General features: G+C 41.2%; 1 protein-coding gene across 1 annotated transcript in view; it reads right to left on the bottom strand.

Annotated features, from left to right (window-relative positions):
- Nucleotides 1-27,768, bottom strand: part of kcnn1a (potassium intermediate/small conductance calcium-activated channel, subfamily N, member 1a) — a 68,023-nt gene that overhangs the window by 29,894 nt on the left and 10,361 nt on the right. Inside the window, exons 2-3 of the mRNA XM_085440081.1 lie at nt 4,456-4,929; nt 641-736 (exon numbers count right to left, since the gene is read on the bottom strand). Of these exons, the coding sequence (XP_085296207.1) occupies nt 641-736; nt 4,456-4,929 (570 nt within the window). The remainder of the gene's footprint in view (nt 1-640; nt 737-4,455; nt 4,930-27,768) is intronic.

Genomic DNA, 27,768 nt, shown 5'->3' with positions numbered 1-27,768 from the left:
GTACATTGTACAAACCATGACAGAGCCTCCACCTTGTTTTACAGTTAGCTGTAGACACTCACATTATACCTCTCTCCTGATTTCCCACATACATAATGATGGAAATTTAACCAGTTCAGATTTGGCTTTTTCTTTTTTCTTAAGGTCATAGTTTTCAGGTACTTTTAATGTATGCACAACATGTTGAAAGTTAACATCTCACTGGGAATCACTTAGTTGGTGCCAAAATACACTGTCAAACTGTATCTTTGAGACAGGCTTACAAAAGAAATTAAAAAAAAACTTCAGGTCAGCTACAAAGACAAAAAATTACAAGAAAGTCCAGCTCCTTAGAAGCAAAATTACACGGGTTGGGGGGGTAAAGTGGTTACAATCAAGCACTTTTTACAGTTCAACATTTTTTTAAGCTTCAAAAGTTTATCTTTGGGTGGGTGCTTTAAGGTTACACTGAGCTGTCTGCTTCAATTTCAGTTAAAGAGAAAAAAAGACTAAGTGATTTGTATTTAGCGTAGTTTTGCCAGTAGAAATTGAATTCCCAACGGACTTTTTAAAATCAGGTTTTATAATATTTAACTTCTGCCACACTGATCTCAAAAGGTAAATGAATAAACAAAGGTTACTTTTTCTGCAGTGCACTCACCTGGATTTCCCGGGCATGGTACATTATTATAAGACCAAGCAATATAACAGTGGAAAGGCTGATAAGGCATTTCAGTGCAAATGAGTATGAAGATTCCTAGGGTGAGAAACAAAAAGGACATGAGAGACAAAATTAGAAATAGCCACCAAAATTAAAACCATTCTCTTAATATGTGCAAACATCATAGAGTATCATATATAGGAGTACAACATTACAGTCAAAGAGTGTTCACCATTACACAACTCATATTTTCTAGGTTTAATAATAAGATATATACATGTCATTTTAACCTCTATGGTATAGCTATATGTATACAGATAACACTACACAACTGCATCTATACATAGCACCCTCAAACACACACTAACACATATACACACACACACGCTACTTATTAGCTGAAGCTCAACAAGAGCCCATATAATGGGGTTTCACAAACAGCGCAGTCAGGATGTTGCTAAACAATACAGCTGCAGGTGGAGGTGTAGCCTGATATTATCTATGGACACCATTTCCCACCATCTAAACTACCAATTAATCAAAGCCCAGCACTAACAGGGGGACTTTCCACTTAATGGTAGGTGCAGAAAAGGCAAGGATGGTATTAGCAGGGGGCCAGCACAATGAGCACTGCTGATGATAAATAGGCCGGCTGGATGCTCACGCAGGAAAGCTCTTTGTATGTGTGTACGCGTTTGTACATGGGGGCCGTAGATCTAGAAAATGAGAACCTGTGCTACTCAAATCCTCCCCCAACCCTCTATGTTGGTAAAATGCCAACTGATAAATCAATTTAACAACCATGGTGTAAAAATGCTGCTCTGCAGCAGGCTAATGATCATAGTGTTGTTATTACAATAACAACACTGACGACAAACGATTAAAAAAACCAAGTGGAAATATCATTCATAATTGCCAGTGAGATGACAGTCCTTGCTTCTCAATATATGTTGTCCTTTGGTGGTCCATATTACAGAATTATTTTTAGCCATCAACTAGATTGCTTTGCCCCTCAGGTTGGCGACATGTTCTCAAGACATTCTAATGTCTGAAATTGTTTTGAAAGTCCCTGATGAAATAATACAGAGTAAACCAATTAATCCACGTGCCAGAGGTTCAAGGATTTTTAAGTCCCAGTGCTCACTGCCTCTTTACATGTTCCCTCCTTCAGGGCTCAGAAAACCTTTGCTGAGCCGCGAGCGTCTGCTCCATGACGGGACGTGAGATGGAAAAATGGACCAGCCACAGCACATGCTACCTGTCTGATGTGGGAAGGCTGCGGTGCTGCTCAGAGACATTAGGTCATTTCCATTTCAGCTGAGGTCAGTATGATGAATGGACTGAACAAAACTCAGTAACAGTCACAGACAAATCTATTGACTTTCTTAAAACCCCATAAATCATCCTATAGATTACCCCACCAACTTACTATATTTTAGAGCCACAAACCCTTCCTCACACACATATGAAAGAAAGAACACAATTAAAATGCACACACAGACACAAACAGGCAAAAACAAAATCGATCCCTTTTTTAAAGGGAAAAATTGATGCTTTTTAAATAATTTCAGTATGTCATTCACAAAATATTGAAAAACTTCTAATTGCCCATAATGATTACCATGACAGTTAGCACACTCCAATCCTGCACACATAAAGTAAAAATACCCATTAAGACAAGCACATCATATGAATAATTAATGATTCATTATGCATTTTCAGCTTTAAAATTTTCACAAATGCATGCTGCATTCCTCTCTTTCTGCTGACAGTGAAAAAAAAGTCTTGTTCAGAAAGTGGTTTATTTACTATAAGCTCATTTATGACTGACTGTAAAAGATCAACAAAGAAAAAGCAGTAGCCCCTTAAACCAGAATTACTTCTAAGGCCAGTAAGGGACAAGTCCACTGTTTGTAGAAAGAAGTCAAATTGACCTAAAAAAAAGTACAAGAAAAATATTTTTTGAACTAGAACTTTGTTGAGCACTTTCTTAAGAGTTTAAATCAACATTTTGTACACGAGGATTAAAAAAAAGGACAATAAAGCAGGATGTGCGATCATATGAGCATGCAGCATCCTCAGATTATGTGACCAGATAATACCAACATTCTGCAAACTGCAAAAGTGCTCGTTTTGTTTTAGTAATGTAGGCAACATATATGCCAAAGCTGCAATTCTTATAGAACTGACAGGGGGCCTTCCAATGTCCTTGTCTCACAGAGAGTATGAGTCGGGTTTGGAAGTACTTTGCATTTGAGGAGAATGACCGAGAGGTGATAGGTTAAGTGATTTACAAAAGCAACATGCAAACGAGCCTTTTCCACTTTAGTGAAGCTCTTAAAAGACTCACATCCACATTTTTTCAAAGAATTCAAGTCAGTTAAGTATTAGATCATATTAACAACCTCCAAAAGGTCATTCTCTTTATGTTATCCTGGAGATCAGCTGTGACACACGTTTGCAGTTGCTAATGTTATGTGAATGTTCAAGCTAATGTAATGTAACAAACGTTATACCTCATAGTAAACTTTAGCAGGCCACTCAGCAATCATCCTAACATCTCAGTCTGTGCCTGTCAGCAACATAATGTTAAGATTTTCTGCTCTGTACTTTTGTTGCTTTTATTAACAGAAATGTCATTGTTGTAATGTTCAAGTGGTTTTTTTGTGTTTTTTTAAATAAAGAAGTTTAAATAAGTGGGATGGCTCTGTAGTGGTGTACAGATTTGCTTGGCATACTAAAGGTCAGTAGCTCACTGCCAGTCGGAGAAACCTGGGGGCTTTTTGTCCCCTTGGGGTTGTGTCAGGAAGAGTGCTTTGTGTTTAGGTGCATGGTAGTATGAAACTAGTATTATGGCATCCATTCATCAGGTTTTCAGTCAGATTAATTCCTCGCTTGTGACAGCTCAAAACTCAAGGCTTGAGAACAGTCAACAGACCGTGCACTTTTCAAACACTAGCTCTTCTATTCTACTTTGTTTTTACTGACTCCAGAGAAGAAAGAAAACAGCTCTGTGACCTATCATATCGCTGCAGTGTCAGCTCCACAGTAAAAAATAATGTGGTGGGACTTGTGCCGCACTAAGTGAAGGATATTCTTCCCCCATATATGACACACTAGGGTTGACTGTTTGACACTGATGGACAATGACAGGCCAAGGGGTGGTAGCTTGGTCACAACAGTGACCCTGAAAACCCACTGCCTCGCCAGTGTCCTCGTTCAAGAGTCCCTCTTGTCTCTAGAGTGTGCTGCGTCATTGCCACTCCTACAAACTGATGCAGTTTGAAAAAGCTGGAACTTCATTCCCACCTTTTATTCTCACTTGCCGACCTCTTCATTTCTATGTGTCTTTATCTCTCTTTGTATGAATCTTTATGGCTCTTGATGTCCGCTTTGCTCCACTATCCCAGTTTCCTTCTGCCAATAATAGCAATAGCAATGGAATCAGTCCTTTGGGTACGTGCCAATATAATGCCAATAACTAAAACTTTTAAGTAGTGACAAAAATAGACCTACCAGCAAAAAAAAACCCCAAAAAGACAAAACAAGTTCCAAAAAGACAATATCTTTTAATAGAATAAATAGTCTATTAGTCATTGTGCAGATCACATGACACTTCTTTTTACTTCTATTGGAGCAATACTCCCAGTTGCTTTGTTGCATACTGTACGTCAGTGTCTGTGCTAATAATCACTCTTCATGAAACTGACAGCTGCCAACCCCACACAACTCAAACATAACAATAGAAGTGACAACACACAGGGCTCCCACTCATGCATCACACACACACACAGACGCACGCACGCACAACCTACCTTAGTGTAAACCCCCCATGACAGTTCCGTCTCTGTCACCATGACAACAATCCCAAACATCCCAAAGATTAGAGCGTAATCGCTTAACCGTTTCCGCTTCTCAAACAACGCCCTCCGGTGGCCGAGCTTGTAGCCAATGTCCCTGTTCTTCTTCTGGGGTGCCCGCCCACTGCCCCGCCCACTGCCCTCCCTGACCAAGCTCTCGTTGGATGCCTTGCTGGGGTCTTCGCCGCCGTTGCCCTTGGACACCACCACCTCCAGGCCAGAGCTGTGCAGCGTCTGCAAGGGTTGCGTCTCCGAGTCGAGCTCCGCGAGGTTGCGGCGCGACGAGGACGCCAGGCTGCCCACTAGTGGTCTCACCACTCCGCCATTGTACTTGCAGGTGTTCATGGCTATCTGAGGGAGTCGGCCACAGCTCTCAGAGAGGGAGGGCTTGGATCCAGCATGGCTCAGCTTCTTCTGCTCAGTATTGGCCTGTGAACAGGAAGCAAAGGAATTAGCACAATACTACCACAACTTTATAAAAAATAATAATAATAATAATTATTAAAGGTGTAAAAACCGACAGCAGGTTGAAGAGACGCACAGGTTTAGACTTTAAATAGAGCATTGATGTGGGAGTTACATCACTGCAGCTCTGGAGAGGGCACGGAGACGAGAGGATCTTGCAAAACAATATTGGTTATAAAAGGAGACAAATTTAGTGCTTAGCAGGACATGTGTCCAAGCGTACAGCATGAATCAAAATAGCAATAGTTCTGGTTTCAAAGCCCCACATATGGAGGGTTTTTCCTTGAGTAACAAACTGATAGCTTCTAACCAAGTTACAGCTCTTCATTAAGAACAGCCTGTTTTTGTGAGTAGTAAAAGCAGGATTTTTCCTGTTAAACATTTGGTGCCCTGTTTTTGTGGAGGTTTTCCCACAAAAAGAGCTCCCCTTCAAGAAATGCCATCCAAACTGCATGGCTCAAAAATAAATTAATAATGGATGAAAGGGGTTTTGATGTATAAATAAAACCATATAACCAATATTGGACCCTACAAAGTGCAGAAAATTGAATCTTTGCGCAGCACAAATTTAGATATAAATGATTAATGCACAGCATGGCCCTTTTTCCTGTCAGACAAACATTTTTCCCCTGCAGAGATGAGCAGCTAGCTGCCCAAAAGAGGAGAAGAAGAAGAAGAAAAAAATAACACGGATCTCCTTGATTCAGGTGTCCCAGCTTCTCACTAATTTAACAAAACAGTATAAAGTGTTTATTGCTTTTCATGTCTGTTGAAGGCACAGCAAGCTTACAGGAAAGCTGAAGAACAAAGGATGACACAAGCATCCTTGTGAAAATATTAAGTTTTCACCACTGAAAACAGTATATTCTTCATTATAAGGGGGATGGGGACTCTTTTTTTTCTCTTTCGTTTTAAAATCACCTTCTAACCCGATGCTATGAGATGTGCCTCCTATGAGATGTGCCTCCTCTTTTACTGAGTCCTATATCACTTCTGCTGTTCTTGGTAGATAGGAATGAGTTTCTGCCCCGGCAACGCAGACAGAAAATGTTCAATCCATGCAGAGACTATAGAGCAGTCACCCCAGAAGCATCTATCTGCCGGTCTATCCCTTGCCCTTCAGAGACTTGGGCCGATTATCATAATGGGTTATGAAAACTTCACATGGAACAGTGCTTTTTCCGAAACAAGTCAGGGGTGTGCGATAGCACTGCTGGCTCTTTTTTATCAGCCCTGACAAAGCATGCCTAATGCCTTTAAATGTGCTGGTGGGAATACAGAAGGGCAGCCCTAATGGAAATTTACTAACTCTGGGCCTGTGATGCTATCATCTTGCACATATTGTGGCTCCATGAGAACAGGACTAAAGGTTAAGGATAAGTGCAGCCCATAGTGTTTCTAATCCCCTTTCCTGTATTAAATTGCTTTTTAATCTGTGCCATTAGGACCTCTGTACACTTGTGAAGACTGAAGTGAGTGAACTTTACGTTTGAATGACAGGAAAGACTGCAGAATTAGATGCTGATATGGCAGTCCTACCAAAGATGATGGAAGAGGATATAATTAGAACAGGAGGAGCTGAATTTTCCTAATCTAACTTTTCCCGCAGAAGCTTCTTGGATAAAAGGGTCTTGTGAATGAATTTAAATTAATTCTAACAGTTTGCATCTTATTGACATCGAGGATTAGAATCCCCAAATATGGATTTATTTCAGTGTCAAGTAAAGTTTGAAAAGATTTCACACAAATTATGCCTTCCTCTGGCTTCCTCTGCTTCAGGAAACCCTTGAAGCAGTCAACATAACCCAATACAAAAGGCATCTCAAAACAGTAATTTTTTAAATATAAATTTCAAATGATTACTCATTATAGCCCATCAGAAATCCAGTATCTCAAATTATTATTAGTACACACAGAACATCCCAAGCCAGACAGCCAGTGGATTCAATGCTATGCTATGTTGCACTTTATCTGGAAATCAAGGTCCTGGAGTTTAGTGGAAGATTAAAGTAAATATCCAGGGTATTTTAAAACCCAGTGTAAAGTTTCTGCAGTCTGATGATGTTGAAGGCCATGTTGTCTGCTGGCAGTTGGTCCACTGTGTTTTATCCAGGCCAAAGTCAACACAGCCGCTCAACCAGGAGGTTTTAGAGCATGTCATGCTTCCATCCAAAGACAAGTTTCATGGAGAAGCAGAAAGGGACTTTTTCCACAATACTCTAAATTCTTGAGACACAAATGTCAAAAAATATCACCGGTCGTGAATCAAAGATATGTACAGACTGCGTCAGAAGAGAAACAGCAGAGCTGAATCATCCCGCAAAATACAGCTGGATCGATCTCAACCATAAGCAGTCTGTATTTAGAAAGCCATTTTATTAAATTCTAATAAATATTTCAAAAGTCATTACCAATGCATCAATAAAGTCCTTTTACTAGCATTAAGATCCAAAGCAGAAAAGCCTGTCTTTCCTTTAAATGCTTGGGATTGTCATAGTAACTGGTGAGCAACTGCAAAATATCCTTATTCCTTTGGTTTTAAATGTTATTAACATGATGTCACTCATTCTCAAGAGATAATTTCCAACTTTTGTGTGGGAGGTAAATAACACTGAAGTTTCACTTCTTGCTGATCCCGTGTTATTTTTAGTCTCAGTCAAACTTCCTGAGATGCTTGATATGCAAATATGGATGGCAAACTATAAAAGCTGACAAAAAAATTATATCACAGAGACTTACTGAAGACCACTACTTCAAGCATCGCTTGTGGATTTCTGTGAGAATGTACAGTAAAAAGGTCGTCCAACACAGAGGTATTCTGACTCAAGCGTTTCACATGTATAAGATGGCTTTTTTCCTGACAGTCATCCTTGTGTTTTGAGTGAGTCTGTAAATCAGTGTGTGTTAGTATGCTTACTTCAATAGACTAAACCAGGGGTAGGCAACCTTTCTGATGGCGAGTGCCATTTAAAATTTCCTCAGAAGTCAGTGTGCCATATGATTGCTTTAGCAATAAATTTAATAACGCTCTATATGAACAGTTACACAATATATAGGACCACTTTATAGAATTATATTTGTTTGCAGATGTTGGCAGCTATCAGCGAATAGTTATCAGCTGTTTTGAAACAAAAAAAGACTTTTTATCCATAACAGCAAATGAACTGTACAACAGAAAATGCAAATGCTATTTGTGGTCTCCTCACAACAATGATAAGAAAAATAAACTAAGCCAATATGGCATGTCTGTTAATACAGAGACACACATGTATGATCTCTGGTCTCCCACTCAGAGACACAGGTCTCCGAGTGTCCAGCATTCAGACGGCTACCTGAGGACACTCATGTGAGAGAAAATCTGCTCACACAGATATGTAGAGCCAAATACTGTCAATAAGGCCTCTGCAATGTTCTGAAGACAGTTAAACTTGTCAGGTAGTGATGTCCAGCAGGTGAAAATGCAAGCTATGGATTCCAGCTGCTTCGATGTTGCATTAACTGACATTAACTCAGCCAGTTAATGCGAGACAAATCCAACTGCTCATTAAAGATTTCTGGTTTGATCAGAAAATAAAACATTGGTCCATACACCTGAAAGTCCCAATTTGCGATGTGCACCGCTGGCGGGGCCATTTATTTTTTGATGCACCCTCTCAGATTAATTCACTGCGTGTCGTGCCCAGGGCTGGACTGGGACAAAAAAAACAGCCCGGGAAATTTTGACTAGAGACCAGACCACCAGGTATTAAAGCCATAAAGCCTTTGAATGAAAACAGACGCTGCTGTGACAGTGATGTACAGTCTTGTTGGTATATGCATGATTTCTATACATTTTACATCAGATAAAAACTTTGGTTGTAAGATTCAGATAATTATTTAATAACAGCCAGACATTTTAAATGAGAATAAGAAAGTATTTCTTTGTGCCCCCCTTTCGCTGTGAATGCTCTACCTGGCCCCCTGGCAACACTTTGCTAGACCCGCCCCTGCACAGTTACCAGCTGTCAGCTACTTAAAAAAGGATCCTGGTGTTATTTGTCTCTCAGAAACAGTTCATAACTTCTCTTCAACTCATTCATGTCACCTAAAAGGTAAACCTGTTTCTCCATCACCTGTTCAGCTCTGATGATTCAGTAAGGACATCTCCTGGTTTCATCTTCATGTTTCCCTCTCATCACATAACCAAACCGATATCATGACCAGCAGCTTTTACAGCTGTGGCTCCAGCAAACCTCAGCTGATACTAGAAATTAATATTAAATACATTCTAACAACAGCTGATCAAGCTTAAACGTGCTGTTGTTTAGCGCGACCTCCGTGATTGCCCCGTTCTGGCGCAAAGTGGGCGATAAACAAACAAGAGAGAAAAGCCGATCAGCTGATTATTGATCAGTTTCATGATTAAAGTAGCAACAGGAGAGGGAGGGGAGAGAATGAGAGGAGAAGAAGAGGCAGCTGTGCGGCTAACGACAGAATAAATCCACCTTTGTGTCTTTTTCCATCCTAGACAACACCAAAAGGGTAATAATTTCTGTGAATGCGGGACGATTCCGTCTTTTTAAGATGGTTGGCAACTCTACTAACTAACCTTATGAATAAAATAAAGTTCACTATCAGTAACATCATAGCACCCACCCAGCTGTATAGAAACTCTGTCATGCTAGCTAGTACGCAGTATGAGTTATTGTAACTGACTGTAAAAAGTCAGCACAACGAAAATAAACTACACCTGCCGACCCAGATAGACTGCAGGTTATAACTTCTTACCTGAAGTTCAGTTCACCTGACACTCGGACCAGCGGCTGCCTCTCCTCCTCCTGCCTTCCCTCTCCCTTATCCACCTGCTGGCCTCCACCACTTGTTAATGTTACTGAATCTGTGGAAGCTCCGCCACAGCCACCACCAAACAACTGAGTTATTTTACGCCAGCATCTGGCCAATCCACCACCTTTCATTGTTTATACCGTTACAAAAAAAAAAAAAAAAAAAAAATCATCGGGCCACTGAGCAAATGCCCGGTATGCCCGATGGCCAGTCCAGCTATGGTCGTGCCATCAGTTGGCACGCGTGCCTAGGGTTGCCGAGCCCTGGACTAAACTAATAAACCAGCCTGATAGAGTGCCGCCCGGCCAGTGTAGTCCTCTCTCCTTTCTCCTGGTGGTATCTACTTTCCACCATAAACACGTCCCTTTCACTCAGTTTCATGGCTGAAAATTTTGAAATATTTCCAACAGATTAATTACAGTCACTACAGTCACTGTTGAGCAAGTTTTGAAAAATCTAAATTAGTCACTCTGAGCTTTTCCACAATTTCCACTGCAAATCAACCATACCGCTCCATGCAAACATTTCCATTCATTTCAGTCAAATTAAATATTTTTTTAAACAGTACGTTTAAAAAGTAAGAAATGCAGCAGCGCAGAGCAGCGCTGCGCAATCCAACCGCTCTCTCTCGCTTACCATTGTCATTCACGTGTCGGACGCTCAGTGAACGCAGCCTCTCGTTGCAGATCTTCTACGAAACTGCTGGCTTAAAACGGGTCATTAGCATTAATATGGACCCTGCTGACCGCATGTGACGGGCACACTTTCCAGTCTAAAAGCGCTGTGAACGCCCATCTACTCCCCGACTTCCTGCTTCTGTTGCCCATCGTCCAACCTGATTTGCACCAGTGTTTTGTCCCAACCTGCACACGGGTGTGACTTCTTAAGAAGCAAGTGTTCACCTCCAGTGAAAACAAATTAAATGATCAGCCCTATCATGCAGTACAAATTAATGCTGCGCTTTGGAATGCCATACTCCCACATTAGGAAATTCATAGAAAGGTTATTATAGTTCATTAAAACTAACCTTAAAACTAAGAATACAAAAAAAAAACGTAAGAAAAAAATAAAATAAATCGGTGTAAAGTTTCAGTTAGTTATTATGTAATATACTTAGTTTTTAAGTTTGTTGATCAGGTACAAAAGAGAAAAGAAAAAATCGAAACTTGTCTGATGATGTATTTATTTACATGTTTGAGACTTTGTATGTGTGCAAGACCGAGTCAGCTGCTTTCAAAAACTTCTGTGCTTTTCTTGTTTTATCTTTACTGGTGTTCATATATCTTGTCTTCGACATATAACCTCCATGCAATTATAATTAGAGAGGTTAAAACTGAGGCTGGAATTAATAAGAGAAAAAAATAAACTAAGTCTAAACATTTTCAAACACAAAACTAAACTGAAAGAAGAAGAAAAAACGCACTCAGTGAATGAACTGAAACTGAATTAAAAGCAAAAAAAATTAAAATAAAAAAACATTATAAAAGCTCTTCTTGGCAGATACAAAATTAGGCACACCCAACTGTATATCCTGCTCATCTCATGTTCTGAACAGAACAAAATGACCATCATTTTGTAGCTGTTTCATGAGACATGAGACCTTGAACTTACTAGTGTTTAGTGATGTCAACAATTTAAGCCACAACATTTTTAGCCTACATCATACTTTATATAACTCACAAGTTATGGCTGAGCATCTGCTTACCTTTGATGCTGGATGTTTTGGCCTTGGCTTCTAAAATCTTGCAATGATTTAGCAGGAAAAAAATGCAAAAAAGAAAAAGAAGTTGTACAGATTCCCCCTCTCTAGTTATCTGTTAATTTGCAGTTCTCACTAGGTGTGAGCACTGCTCATTGGTCAGACTACCTGTAGGAACAATTAGCCAGCAACAAACATTTGTTTGCGATTGTCCATTGGCATACTCAGACTATAAATACACACAGTCAGGCTAAACACCTGTGTGTTGACACATTGGAGCAGAGATGATGAGCATCAGCAAGAAGAACTCCCGACAGATTCAGCTCATGAGGGCAAGAGGAGAACTGGCGCCAGAGATTTAAAGGCATTTTGCAAGCCTGGGAATTAAACTGTCACTGTAAACTGTACATCAGCACAAGATGGAAAGACAACGCCGACCACTGAAACTAAGGAAACTGCAAAAATAAGCAACAAAGTAAATTACTATATTCGGTACACATACAGTATCAGTTCTATGACACATTACATAACCAGCCTGTTTATTGCTGTGTTGATAATGTTTTGTTTTTTTGGACGTCCACAGTGATGTCCTGGCTGATAGATTGACCAACAAGAGTTGACTGTACAAGTGGTATTTGTCGTGCCTGAAGAAAGCTTGGCTGTAAGTATAGAAAGCCCCAATTCTTTCCATTGATAGAGAACCACAATAAGGAGGCAAAGCTTCAAAAGGCTCTTTAGTGGATAGAATCAGGGGAAATATGGCACTAATCTACTATCTTCACTAAAGAAACCACTGTGACCCTATGCACGGTCTCATTTCCGATGGAAAAACCACTTTGTTGCCAAATCAAGCTCCATGTCTGATGGTTTCAGACCCGGTGCAGGTCCTGTGGTCACTGTAAGGGAATCACAGACAGACTGTATTCTGAACAGACAATTTTGAAGCAAGTTGCTGCAGCTAGTATCAGAGAACCTTATGGCCAGAATCATAGTTTCTTCCAAGACATCGACCTAAAGCAAACTACTACTTCGGCCTAAATCAGAGGGGATCAACTGGGTAAAAACTCCAGAGTCACTGGTTGGAGTTTGCTTGGCACTCTATGAAAGACTTCCTCCATACGGAAGCAGGAACTTGTTCATGCCATAAAAGTGTTTTGAAGATTTGTTTGTTTAAAAATCTCATTATGGTCAAGGACCAACCAGGGACAGGCTAGCTATTTTAAGTCAATGTATGATCCACTTGCTGTTGTAAACTCATTTAAGGAAAAAGTGCTCAAGTTCAAAAACAGAAGCAAGAAAAAGAATTTTTTTTTTTTTTTTAAAGACATGGCCTACATGTTTTGTTCATATGGGTTAAAAAATCATTTTCAGAGTAAACTATGAGCTGGTGTGTATCAGAGAAGGATTTTTTAGTGCTAAAAAAATAAACCAGAGTGTGATAATAAAACTGAAAATATGCACAATAAAAATAGCAGACAACTTAAACATACTAAAATCTAACTCTGGATTCCTCTTTGTATAACTCAAGAGTCCTTCACAGATTTTACACCAAGAGTCCTCACATTGCTTTCCAAAATCTCAGAGCACCCAACCAATTCCAAAATACTCTCACCCAGTTAGCCAGCTACCCGAGCCCCTTTGCTTTTCATATGTTTCCCTTCACCCAGACTAAACAGCAGAAAGGCAAGCCGGACCATTGTCATCCCCTGATGACCCCACAGAGGAGCCATGGGTGGGGGCTGCCTGTCCAGCCAACCAACAGCTCAATTTTAGGCTGAACAGCACGTAGCATTCAGGCTTTTTGAAATTGAGACTTATAATGAAATTGAAAAGCCTCAGTGCAGAACAGTTTAGATGATGGCAACTCTTCGTCTTGCATTTCTCCCTCTCTGCTTCATTCTCCATCCAGCTCAAATCAAATAGAAAATCCTCACTCCTGTGTTGTAGTCTTGAAGGCTTATATACTCTAAAATGGAATAGTGTATTATTAATATTAATTGGGTGAGTGTTTGTAAGTTTGAGCACGTGGGTGCCAGTCTGTTTAATTGTGTGTGTGTGGCAGGAGGAGTGGGGGTGGTCGGGGGGTTGCATATGTGTGATAGAAGTACATGCTGAGTCTCTGCCACGCTCTGGATTAGGTTGGATATTGATGCAGACAGCGTAAAGCAACGAAAACGAGCTCGAGGAGAAATTGTTTGAGAAGATCCATGTGTTTGTGTAAAATCTGCGAGCAGACGACAGATGCTGACAAGTCCGATATGAAAGGAAGGTCACAAATGAGGGAGACGCGGGAAAAGCGACAAAGTAAGGTAGGGATCTAGAAATCGAGGAAACATAAAAGGGTGAAAACAGAAAGAGATAAATGAAAGAGAAGACAGACAGCTCCCTATGGGTGTCTCTGCCAGCCTCTGGAGTGATTGAGAGCTGCAGGCTACACTCTCCAGTTTGTCCCTGCACACTAGACGCTGTCACATTTCTCTGACAGGCCAGCAGGAAACAGGGCTCCTCCATCCATCCCTAGCCAGCATGTGGATCATTACTCAGCACTAGCAAAGACAGGGGATAACCAGTAGCTGCAGCCCCACACTCATAAAGGAAATTACTCTGTCAGAGCTATCTGTGTGCTGAGCTGATTGAAATAATTATATATTTAATGAATCATGCTGGAACATTAAATGTTTAAAGGTGAACAGCATATTCTTTAGACACATCAGGTCTGAGGAATAACACCATGATTTTAAACCTGTTATCTTGCAGTAGTGGAAAAGGTGAGACTCTTTGTGCTCAGCCTTATCACCTTATACTTCATGCCCTCATATCTCTGTAGGGGTGTCTACCTCCGGGATAAGCTACAGCTATTCTGAGTGTTTTGTGAAGACACAGCAGTTCTAGGGAGTAAGGAGAAAGCAGACGTTCAAAGTTCTCACAGGATACACAGAAATGTAAAGTCGGACTGAGTTCACATGTCTGATACAATCTGTAATGTCTGAACAACTTGAAGTGCGCTGAGGTGAGCTGGTCGTGTGCCTGGAGCGAGGCTAGAGCAGGTTTGTAACAAGTTAATGGGTACACCTCTTGCACTGCTTATTAAGACAATGTAGATATGGTCAAGATGTGCTGCTGATGTTAAAATAGAGCATCAGAATGGGGAAGAGAGGTGATATAAGTGACTTTGAACGTGGCGTGGTTGGTGGTGCCAGATGGGCTGGTCTGAGTTTTTGAGAACTGCTGATCTAGTGGGATTTTTTGACGTCACCACACATCTCTAGGGTTTACAAAGAATTCCCACCCATCCAAAAGGGAAAAAAAGAGAATATCCAGTGAATGGTAATGCTCTGGATGAAAATGCTTTGTCAGAGGTCAGAGAATAGCCAGAGTGCTTGGTTGAAATGTGTGTTTGAGTTACTTTTCCCGTACTTTCAGCTCAAAGTTATGTAGTAGTCTGTCTCTAAATGCTCAACGCATCAAACCTTAAAGCAGAAGAGTTAAAGCAGCACAAGAGACTGAGTGACACTCTTATCAGCTACGAACTGAGAAAACTGCAATTTACATGGACTCACCAAAAGTGGACAACAAAATTGGAAAAATGCTGCCTGGTCTGGCGAGTCTCAATTTCTTCTGCAGAATTTTGATGATAGTGTCAGAATTTTATGAAAATGTGAAAATATGAAATATCGATGGTTCAGGTTGGTGGTTGAGCTGTAAGGGTGTGGGAGATATTTTCTTTTGGTTGCTCAAATATTGTCGCTGACCATGTCCATGATGGTTGTCTAATGGTTTCTTCCAGAGAAATAACACACCATGTCACAAAGATTAAATCATCTCAAATCGGTTTCTTGAACATAACAATGAGTTCACTGTATTCACACTGTACTGTATGGTCTCCAGAGTCACCAGAAATCAGTATAAGAGAGCACCTTTGGGATGTGGTGGAACGAGAGATTCACATCATGAAAGTGCTGCTGAAAAAATCACAGTTAATTTGTGTAACTCTGTCATTTTAGAGCATTGAAGGTCTTCTTTGTGTGTTTTAGAACCTGGTACCCTAGAAGCATTGCTGCTTCTGTTTTTCAGACCCACTGCATGCCCTGTTGCTCTCGGTGTGATAGGTTTTTGTTCTTCACTTTGCAAAATGAATCCTGGCCAGCTGGGCTTGCCAGCATAAATAGGTCAGAAGCTGCCGTTGCCCAAATAATTATGTGCATATACAAATAATTAAAATTTTGCTTGGATTTTGTAACAACCTCATGTTCTATAACAAAATAGAAAAACAATGCTATTTAGGTTTCTGTACTTACAACAGACTGACATTATTACTGTATAAGTAAATTTTCAATTATAAGCCAATCATAGACAAAGACATGTCTAATGGTGCACACATTAGATTTATATTGTTCGCTCACTGCTTTGTAAATGCCACATTAATTGTGTTTTCTCTGCATTTTGAGTTACCTGTCTCCTGTTCCACTCCTTATCCTTCTTCTGTTTTTATGGCAGTGTGCAAAAAACTTCTAGGTGCATTACCGCCACCAACTGGTATGGAGTGTGGCCCAGAATGTCACTTAAGGATTAGATCCTATCATACAAATTGCTGAGGTTGGAGCTGGTTCAAATACAGACGCCCATCAAATGGTCCAAACCATCTGCAGTAACAGCATGGGGTCTGATTTGTATTTCTTTGTACTGAGTTTTCTTTGTACTGAGTTTAGTTATTGTCCATGAGATTTTAAACTCAGTGGTAGAATCACTGTCTGGAAATTCACTCTCTACGCATCCTGTAATTAAGATTGATGGCCTGTTTGATAACAGAGACAATTATTGGCGTCTTGTTAAGCTCACCCTCCCTCTTGCCCTCTTTTTGCTGCATTTAGAGATGAAAGAAAAAGTAGCCAAAAACAAGACAAAGCCTTCACGGAAGGAAGGACACAGGTACACGCCTGTGGGAACGTGATATTGTTAGGACTAATAATGCACTGTGTTCAACTGAGACACAAAGCTGTTATAATTAGGACCCAACAAGGTTACTTCATGTGTGAGTGTGTGCTTTATAATCTAGGTCCTGGGGAGATTGGCGTTAGAACTAATGGGAGGAGGGGTATTTTTCCTGTGGGACACCCATTGCCTCATTAGGGACAATTTTAATTTTCAGCAAATTAAAGGAGAGGGCTGTTACAAACTCATCTGCAGAACAGACCATAACGTGTGAACTGAGATTGATAATATACAGTAAAATAAAATGTACATTAAATCTGGCCGTGTGTGGATCCTTAAATGTTGCATGGTTGGAGAGTAAATATATTAGAACTACTGTAATCAAGTACTGCATGTAGAAACAGGAAAGCATCTTCTTTCTTTCAGCTAATCAACAGTATTGCCCAGTTCACCCTCAGAGACTCCCATTATGCCTGATTGCTTGATTGATTCCAGATTTGTGCCAATAACCCATTTAGAAGGACAGAACAGGTGTTTGACGAACTCTGTGAGAGACATTTCTGGCCAGAAATCATACCTTCTCTCACACAGCACTACAGTCATCCTTTCCTTTTGTTCTATTAAACTACCTCAATAAAAACTTTGGCACGATAAAATGAAACTGAACTGAAACTGAATTCAGTACGTCAACATCAAAAACTTTCAAAAAGGGGACCTGTGCCATCCGTTTCTGGGACATGCTCACAGTGAACACAAAGGGAAAGGAAATGTGAATATATCCACAAAATAAAGAGTCAATGTTTTTAGTATAGTAAGTATGATCAAATATTTGGCCATAATGAACTGAGGCGGTATTAATATTCTAGAGAGGCAAACAGCAGCATTAACTGCCTCCCAAAGGAAACACAATGCTCATTTCTCACCAGCTGCAAGGTGGGGTGGCACTTTTGGAAGGTTTTCAGCAGTCGCGGCCTGGCTTTCAGTTTACTGGTGTTTTTAGTGGGGCTTTTAGCCCCATTTTTTGCGACACGATGACATAAACCAGTCATTTATTTCTTAACTTTTGTTACAGGTGTAGAGCAAACTACAAGCAGTGAGTACAATGGTGCTGATGGTGTGTGCGACTTAAAATTAGATGTTGAAATTCCCAATTTCCAAATTCCCAGTTGGAAATTTTAACTGACACAAGGTTAGAGCAATTCCAAAGACCCCGGCTTAACAATCCACTGCTTAAATATTAGCAAAACTAAGAAAAAGCTGCCTTCAGCGGCAACAGCAGGTAGTGCTGCATGTTTGAATTGGCAGTAGACGTCCTTTCTGGTGTAAACCAAAGGGGATTTGTGTTAAACCAGGAATTTTTCAAATGTGTCAACTACTACACTACGGCAGCCGCACACATCTGTCGAACTCAACATCTGCGCTGCAGATATCTAATTAAGTGTTGTGTATTTGTGAAAAGAGTCTACCTGTGAACGTGCTGTAGTGTTTTTAAGTGCAACAAAACAAGCACTGCGCTGTATTGCTAGTAATGCATGAATGGCTGTAACTTGCTAAGGAGCTAAACAAATCGTGCTTTTCCTTCTTTTTCTGACTTTACTACTGAACTCAGGAGCGACATCTGACTTTCAAGGTGGATGCAACAGAGCATGAAAAAGAAAGCGCCAAACAAGAATGTAAATATATGTATGTGAATGCGACTATAGATTTTAGATGGAATTTAGAATCCATAGAGATTTGACGGTGACCCATGATGTTGAAATAAGACACCCCATATGGAAAAGATATATATAAATCTTATAAAGTTTGTATCTGTCTTGTGTGAAACTTGTATGAAAAGCATACAAGAGTGAAAACAGATATAAGATCCCTTGAAAAATTATATATTGAAACTTGTATGTTTTGGATACTTACTAAAACAATATATGAAAGTAATGAGAAAGTGGCCACTTTCATGAGTAAATCATATAAGTTTTTACTATTTCTTTTCCATATGGGACAACACTGCAACGTGATGGTATGTCCTCCTATCGGAACCACAGTTGCTCACTTGTTTTAAAAACAACTTTCAATCCTAAATAGAAACAGCGACATCTTGATGTTATACCACTGTTAATTCACTGTTAATGCAAATGTTTCAACCTGCAAACGTCAGCTCAGTGAGTACAAAACGCCAGAAACCACAAGAACGGTGATTGCGGTCAAGAACACAGCACTGAACTGTATCGATAACTAAGCTATGCTTTTCTTCACACACCGCAAAATATATTACAATCTATTACGTCACAGAGTACTAGGATAATGAGAAGGTTTAAATATAACAAGGTTGGTGGAATCTGGGGCTTGCAGTGCATTATGGAATGAGTTTGTAATTATTTACACAGTCGTGGACCTTTTGCCTTGTCTTTTTACATTTTTCTTGTGATCCAAGCCAAGCTTGTAGTTTTGGCTTGGGTCACAGCTTAGAACTCTTTATCTAAGCATTTCTGAAACGCTAATGGAAACAAATGAATGGGAATTTTACTTCCTGGAGCTGGAGCCTATAAAAAAAGTGGGGCTCAGTTATAGTAGGTACCGATCCGTGTATACATCTGCCGAGCAATGCCTATAGTAGACTTGTAGTCAAGACCGCCTAATCAGAGACCAAGACAAAACCAAGACCAGAGGGTATCGAGACCAAGACAAGACCAAGACCAAGTCTAGACGAGACCAAGACCGAGACCAAGACCGGGACAAAAAAGACTAACTTTTGTGTGCTTTTGAGGGATGACATGATGGTACTGACTGGCCCCAAAGTCATCTGACAAAACAGCGATCACCTCCAACAACTGTCTAAAGAATGGGAAATATGTAACTGGTTTCAGTTATACTTTATATATAGATAAAATTGTAATATCAAACTGAAGATTATAATCTACAATTTGGAGGGATTTGAGCATGGCTGAGCCACTGTGTGTCACTGTGTGACAGCTGAGCAGTGAAAGGAAATTAATGGAGGAGCCGGCTCTCGCTCAATGGGAGTCGACTATTCTGATTCACTACAAAGCACTCTCTAAGCACGGCTCTTAGAGCTAAAGCTTTTGCGCATGATACATTATCGAACGTTACGCTGTGTGTCATGGATACTGTTGACTCCAAATCTCCCGACCACTATGTTGATCTGAGACAGCAAGACCGAGACAGCGAGACCAAGACAAGACCAAGACCACGTAAAAGTGGTCTCGAGACCAAGACCGGTCTCGAGACATCCAACTCTAGCCTATAGACAATCAGTGGGTGTCTCTGTGAGATTGTAAGGTTTTCCTTACAATGTAAAGTGCTCAGAGATGTGATGTGATCTGGCCTTATAAAATAAATTGAATTCAACGTCATTGAATAGCTTGTTGCTAATGATCAATAGTGCAAGGAGTAGCAGTAGTTTAAAATTACATGTCTAAGAATGTATGTAGGATCGTATGGGGCATTATGTTTTGTATGATTTATGCCCTAAATAGTTTCTCATGCCATTGACCTTTTGTCCCATTAATCAGCGTGCTCAGTAATGCATGTGGTCAGGGACACAAGACTCACAAACACACCAAACCACAAAAGCTTGAAATATGGCTGGCTTATGTGTTCCCAGTGGACTAAACCAACCTCATTAGGCGACTACTCCCTGGGTGGCTATTTGACATCCCAATAGCACCACAGTGGCCCTATATTCCACAGTGGCATTATCACCCTTAAGTGCCCATAATCCACATTACAATCCCACAATCTTGGACTCTTACAAAGCTTCATTCGCTACTGTGAGACTTTACAACAGCATCAATGTATAAACGGCACCGCCTGACAATTTCTATTTTCATTGCGAGGTGATTGTAAGTCATTTGAAAACTGGCCCCCAGTAAATTCAGGCTGAGGCAGTTTCTTTCTTTCCCCGAGGCACAAACATCAATAGCGGAGAGAGAAGCCAGGACAACCTATAGCACAGGACAGATCGATAGCGCAACAAACTCAGTAAAGATTGACTGGAGAGTTGCCTGGAAACATCCAGCTTGAGATTTATGATGGGAGGAAGACACAAGCCAAGAGGAGAAGCTAGAGGACAAGAGAGGGAGAGAAAGACACACTTATGGGGATTCAGACAAATTCTCATATTTTTTAGGATCTCAGAGCCAAATATCTTCCTGACAATTGTAAACACACCAGTTCATGAAATAAATAAACTGTCCCTAAACACTATGCACATTTTTCTATGGAGAATAAACACCAATGGAGAAAAAATCCAAATGAATCTTTCAGCTACATTTCCCCTCTTCTAGCCATCTTCCATGTGGTCTTCCTGTTGAAAAAAGGAGGAAAAATGATATCTACTCAAGCAGACAGTATATGCCTGACATTCCACTGGGAAAATTACTGAAACAGTGACAAGATGAAATGAGAAGATATCGAGTTTCTATTCTATTCTAACAGAGAGCCCTTACCATATGTCACCCGGCTCCAGCGTGCTCTGACTGTTGCAGCAGCCTTCCATAGACTCAAACTAATTGAATATCCTTATCTGGCAATGAACTACCCCCTTTTTCTCTGGTGAAGTGAAACAGAGGCCAGTTGGAAAAGCATGCATGTGAATTCACCCAGAGACACATCCAGAGGAAATTTAACACACTGCTGTACTTTCTTCTCTGCATAATCTTGTTTTCAGGTGATGAACCATAACCAGACCCCACACCCTACTATACTACAGCAAGATAAAAGTTCTGGGAATGGTGCTAACGGCCTTAAGCTACAGCTTCCCTCTGTGGTTTTTTTTTTCTTTTTTTGAAGTTATGAAATTAAGTGCTGCAGTTTCTAATACCCCCTGGGCTCCTTAGTGTAAATTGATTCTATTTAAAAGACTTTTTTTCCTTTGTGACAGAGAATAAGAGGTGGCTGGGGAGCAGAAACAAATGATTGAAAACGAACTCTCAAAGAAAGAGACGGGAGACAGCAGCTTTGTTCATGAAAGGGTTAAAGAGGAAAAAGTGGAGACAAAGACCACTGGACCACTAAGAGTTAAAGTTAGAAGGAAGCTGATTATTTTAGGCTGGAGCAGCTGTATAAGACCACTATCATAGATGACGGGAAATCAGGGAGGAAAACACTACAAACCACAAGTATGACTTGATTTCAAGTCATACTTGTGGATTGAAACTATACAGCTAGCCTACACTTCATACAATACATGTGATCCATCTCACGTTATAAATCTATGACACTCTAAATGTAGAACTGGGCTTGAGCAATATATGTAACTAAGGTTACATCCATGATAAAGCAATAATGGTCAGATTTACATCAGCCAGACTGAAGTTGAAATCTCAAAACTAAATCTGAGAAATAAAAGTAACATTCACATGCTGCACTGTGCAAAAGTCTTGAGCCACCTCTCATGTCTTTAGATTTTCTTCCATGGAGTAAGATTTTCAGTCATTGTCAAAGTGGTCTTGAGCATTAGTTATTCAGTCTTTCTGAAGGTCTTTCACAGATTTCCTTTAAATATTGTCCGCTTTTAAATCATTGTCGATATCTGAGGAGGAGATCAGGAGAGAACAGTAAGTTTCTACAGCCATCTGTGAAACATGGTGGAGGCTCTGTCATGGTTTGGGGCTGAATTTCAGGCAGGTTTTGAAGAGCTTGTCAAAACTGATGGAATTATGAACTCAGAAAAGTACTGTCTTTTCAGTCCACAATGAAATACAATCTAGGAAGTGCGGCAACAGCTTCATTTTTCAGAATGAGATTGATTTTAAAAAATACTGTCAGTGCAGTAAAAGCATATCTAAAAAGAAAAGCACACATGCAACACTATCAGTCATGGATTGCTCTCCCGAGAGCCCAGACCTCAGTATTGTTGAAGCAATGTGAGATAATCTGGACAGAGAACAGAACAAAAGAAGCCTGGAGAACTATTCCTGAAGACTACTGTTCGTACATTTTAATAAATTGCTGCACCTGTTTCCCGTTTTCCTATCAAAAAATAAAGAAATGAGAGGCACCTTAAGACTTTTGCACAGTACTGTATTTGCTAATGCTTTTATTTATTCAACCGCAAAAGAAATGTAACCCAAATCCAAAACCCATTAATACATCCCCATTCTAAAGACTACTGCAGATGCATAATTAAGCAAGCTATGACTCAAACAAGGAAGCATTCCTGGCAAAGAATACAGTGCAGTGATACAGTGGAGGATAATATGCTCTTCTACATGAGAAGCTGGAAAAGAATTAATGTCACCTTTTCCAGTTAAAGCGCTGACTGTGGTACGCACATGATAATGATAAACTAAAGCAATCCTCCCACTCACTCGCTCACTCTCTTCCGCTTAATACTTAAACCAAGTGCAAACACAGAACATGCAGCCGAGCACACACACATACACACACACACACACACACACACACACACACACACACACACACACACACACACACACACACACACACACACCGGAGAAATGCCCAGTGGAGTAGCTGTTTCTCTGCAGCTTGTGTTATCCATGACAGCTATTTCATATTCTCCAGCTAGGTGATTTGAGGTAACAAAGGAAAGCAGCTTCACTCAACTCATATTCTCTTTCAATTTGCAAAGCTCATATGTTAGAGAAGAGCCACTATAGCTGGAAATAGTAAAACACAGGTGCGCACACACGCCTCAGTAATTTGAATGTATTACACACATACACACACAGTAGAATACACACAAATACACAGTCTTCCTGATTAGGTGCTTGCATTACTCTTTTTTTATTATTTCCAAAGAAACACCCTTGTTTGTATAAGGGTAACAAATAGTATTCACATTGTCTACAAACCGCTAACTGCAGGGTGCATCTGACTAGATGCGGATCAGGTTTTTTGCGTTCACTGCATATTTATCAGTGGCCAGAGGAGGCTGTGAATGAATAGTGCAGGGAAATAGTTTGTGTATCATGTTCTGTAAATTAAGCACTACACACAAAGCAAACATCGTACAGATTCTCACAATGGCGAGCTTTCCAAACTTGAATTTTCAAGGGCAGGTTGCGAGCAAAGCGTTAGTGGATTGTGTGAGCAAAAGTATGATGAAATCACACATCTTTCACATCCCATTATTGCACTCTGCACTCCTTCCAAACACTGTGTTTAACAAACATTTGAAAACAGCCAGCAGGCAATATTGAAATGACTCAGTGAGCTTACATCTCGACAATATTCAAAGATACGTAGAAGGACGCATGCGCGAACACACCTGCAGCCGTGCACGCACACACTGTGGAGCATCACTGTACATCTGCATCTTTAGGACATTGTAAGGAATGACAAATGACTGCTTAAAGCCACATTACTCATACTTTCATACTCTTGTGTGTTGTGATCATGCCCTAACGCAGGACCAGCCTCAGATCAATAACCTAATTAGCCATAAAGCATATGCATTGCAGTGATACATTATATGCCTGGCATCACTTGGCTAACATCTCACAGGAATTACCATATAAATTAACTGTGGTCATTTATTAAGCAAAGAGCCATGGTGGGGAGTTGGCACGCAACAAAGTTTTAAAAAATTAATTTGTAAGCTGCAACACGTATTAAAAAAGAAAAACACCATGAAAGTGTGGCCCCTTAGTGCAATAACCATGCAGGCAACTGCCAGTTACATTCTGCCTGGGTGTTGAAAATTGGCATCCTGACAATTTATTAAAACAGTATACCAACTTACTAGAGCCAGCTATTTAAGAAAGTACCCCACCACTCGCTGCTGATGGTAGATGATGTAAATTGGTTTTCCAGCTGTCTTTCAGGTGGACTTCCTGATTCCTCCTGGAGGTGGTGTGTGACTTGAGCTTGCCTCAGCATTACCTGTAGCCCTGACAGGTACAGGTGAGGTTGCTGCAAGTTACCCTACCAAGCGAACCGTTACTCAACCACAGTTCTCAGCTTCACTATCTGGACTAGCTCCCACAGCTCCTGGGTTAGTTGGGGAGGAGAGGAAAACTATTTCTCAAAACTTCAATCCTGGTTAGAGTGTGACCGAAGTGGGACTCCAAACTTATAGAACCATTCCTTGACCAAGACCTCTGTGTCGAAGCCTGCTGGTCCCGAGTGGGAATGACCTGGATGAACTTAGAGAAAACGAGAGTCATTACAAGCGCATACTCCCTGCCAACTTGTGCAGGTTCCAGCAGAGAAAAGTCCAGTGCTAGAATTCCATTCGGCCTTGACAGTAGCAGGTGCCCCTTAGTTTCCCAAACCTGCGGCTGGATATTTTTAGCCACACTACACCTGCTGCATCTCTGACACAAGTCTTTAATCATCATCCCCAGAGCAGGCCAGTAACACCGCTGCAGGATTAACTCTGTTGTCCTTTCAGCTCCCTGGTGACCATGGTAGGTATGCAACTGTTGAAAAACTTCCCCTTGTAAACAGTCAGGTAAGACCAATTGGAGCACACACTCACCCCCATCAGGCCGCTAGTACCTCTGATGCAGCACTCCCTCTTTCACCAGCTGACCCAGTAATCCTAATGCATCAGGGGGAAGGTTCTGCCTATCAGAACAGCTAGGAAATCGCTCTTGCAGACAAAAAGATAGAACAGCACTTATAACAGGATTGGCCTTCTGCAAGGCCAACAAATCATCTGTTGAATATTCTGGTACAGCAGAAATAGTGACCTGGACTGCCTTGTTTGTTTTATCAGCCTTTTGAACCACGTGTGGCACAGTGGTTCCTGAACAGATAGGTTCCACCCCTACCGCTGTTGGAGAGAGGTGTTGTCTGGACAGTGCATAAGCATCTGGTTGCTTTGTCCACACTTTATAATCATACACTGCAAACTCTGACACCCAGCGTTGCTTTGTAGCTGCAAGCTTGGCTGTGTTTTAGATGACTGAGGGGGTTGTTTGAGCCGTCCACACCAGATACCTGTGGCCCAGGAGATATTCTTTTGGTGAATTTCATTGCCAGGGACTCCAGTTTCATTGAGCTGTAGTTCTTTTCAGCTGGATGAAGACTTCAGCTGGCATAGTTGATGGGTCTCACTTTACCCTCTTGTTCCTGGGACAGGACTGCTTCAAGTCCTTTGTGGTTGGGGTCCATCTTCAGAATAAAGGGAAGGCTAAAATCAGCATACGCCAAGACAAGTGAGGACATCAGGGGTTTGAGGTCCTGAAAACTTCTCTCTGAGCTGTTAGGCATCATACAGGGCCACACTCCCGCAACAATTTTTCTTCCTAGTGAGGTCAGCCACCAGCTGGTGGAGTGGGGCAGCCACCTTGACAAACCGCACTACCAGCTTGAAAACCCAAGAAATTATCTTAATTCCGATACTGTCCTTGGCGTTGGCCACTCCACTACTGCAGCCACCTTCTTGGGATCAGTCGCTACTGCAGCAGCTGACACCACATAACCAAGATACTGTACTTGGCAATGGAAAAACTAGCACTTCTCAAGTTTTACTTTGAGCCTTCCTGGTTTCACTATTTCGTAGTCTGCAGTCCACACAGAGTTGTAGGCTACTGTCCTTCTTTTACGAACTAGGACGATGGGAGAGGCATACAGGCTGCCACTCTCTTATAACAGTACTCTCTAGCAATTGGCAAATGCGGGCTCTCACATCATCATAGTTGGAGGGAGGCATACGCCTATACCTCTGTCTCATTGGGACATCATCAAGCAAGAGGAGGTCATGGGTAACTAAGCTTGTGTGATCCAGGTCACCATCTGAAAACAACATTACCCCAACTTTGTCTTGCTCTAACAAAGGGAGAGAAGAGAGGTACAAAGACCTTATCTGTTCTCTTACTGAACTACCCAAAGCATCATGGGACGAAAGCCTAGCTGTGACAGGACTGGGCTCCTGAATCACAGTAGAAATCCCCTTGGGCAAGCTTACAATCTGTGCCTGGCTTAACACACCAAGTGGACAATGGGGGTGCAAGTAAACCATGGTACCACCTATGTTGACTACTGGCACATATACTGTGCCTTCCCTGACAGTAACCATTCCTGGAGAGACAAGCACACGCTCTGAGAGGGACTAATTATCAACAAGGGGCTTAAACAACACCGCATCTGACTCAAAGAGTTGCTGCAAACACATAGCAGCCACTCACTTGACCACACCACTAGGTGTGAACACAGGACATCTTACCCAGTACTCTTGGGACATCAGGAGAGGGCTTTTGACCAGGGTGGTACTTTACACTCACCTTTATGAGGCACATTTTTTCCAGCACTTCTACATCCAGCTCTACATAATCTCTAACCCGTTGGAAGCCTGCAATTGCAACGACTGGTGAGACCTTGGGGCGTCCTGGAAATGTTCCCTAAAGAAGCTCTTGGTAATTGTCTAACAGGCACTTTAGCGGCACCCCATCCACTTTAACTGTCACGAAAGGGCACAATGCCACTAAACTAGGGGCAGGAATGTGAGAAATGGGATCTGATGCAGGTAAGCCTTTATTAGACCCTCCTGACGCTCTGTTCTTCAGATCAAGGGGAAATAGTTTCCCACATCCTGAGCTATAGTACATACAGCAGCTGGCGCAGGGTCCCTAAGTGCCTGTTCCTCTGAATCCACGTGTGTAACATTCCCTAACATAGTGGCCTGGCTTTTGACAGTGTCTATGCAAAACGCTATCAGGGCATTTAAACCTAGCAATAGTGTGGGGAGCGGTTTGCAATACCATGAGACCCTGGGTCAGCTGGTTAAGCTGTTCCTGCTGTTTTTTTAACAATTCTTTTAACTCAGCAATTTCTGTCCAACCCGTGTTAGTAGGTGCGACACCTCTAGAGCACTGTAAAGCACTAAGGGACGGGACAAGATGTCCCCATGCCCCTAGGCTCATTGGGTTGCCCTTCCCACTCCCAACGGATAGCTTCAGCTCGCACATCCAAAGTATAACCTGGTGACTGATGCACCAACCGTTCTAAAATTTGGGTCATACACATGCTCATTGAACTGGTCTCTGAAAATACCAAAACATGCTCCCCTAGGGACACACCATTCAACCTTTTTTCATAAGACAGCACAGAGCATGTGAAAATTCCTGTAATGACTCTTCCTCTCGCTGCTTCCTCGAGAAAAAGCTTTATTGCAAATAGGATTTAGGGCAACCATACAACTCTTCAAGAAAAGTGAAAATCTTATCTGGATATTCCCTCTCTGCTCTTGGTCCGTACACATATTACTAACCCTGATCTCATTGTTAGCTTCCCCTTCCAAATGTTCACATATAAAATAAGCTTGATCAACAGGTTTTAAGTTTCTGGTTCTCAATGTAGCTTTAATTTTCTTCACTGCAATCCCAGAAGAGGCCCTAAAAACTGGACATTATCTTTCTCTA

The sequence above is a fragment of the Copadichromis virginalis genome, linkage group LG18 (genome assembly GCF_057382275.1).
Source record: "Copadichromis virginalis isolate Kocher_CV1m ecotype Utaka linkage group LG18, C_Virginalis_male_GT1.1, whole genome shotgun sequence".
NCBI classification, from domain to species: Eukaryota; Metazoa; Chordata; class Actinopteri; order Cichliformes; family Cichlidae; genus Copadichromis; species Copadichromis virginalis.
This window is presented reverse-complemented; position numbering and strand designations above follow the sequence as displayed.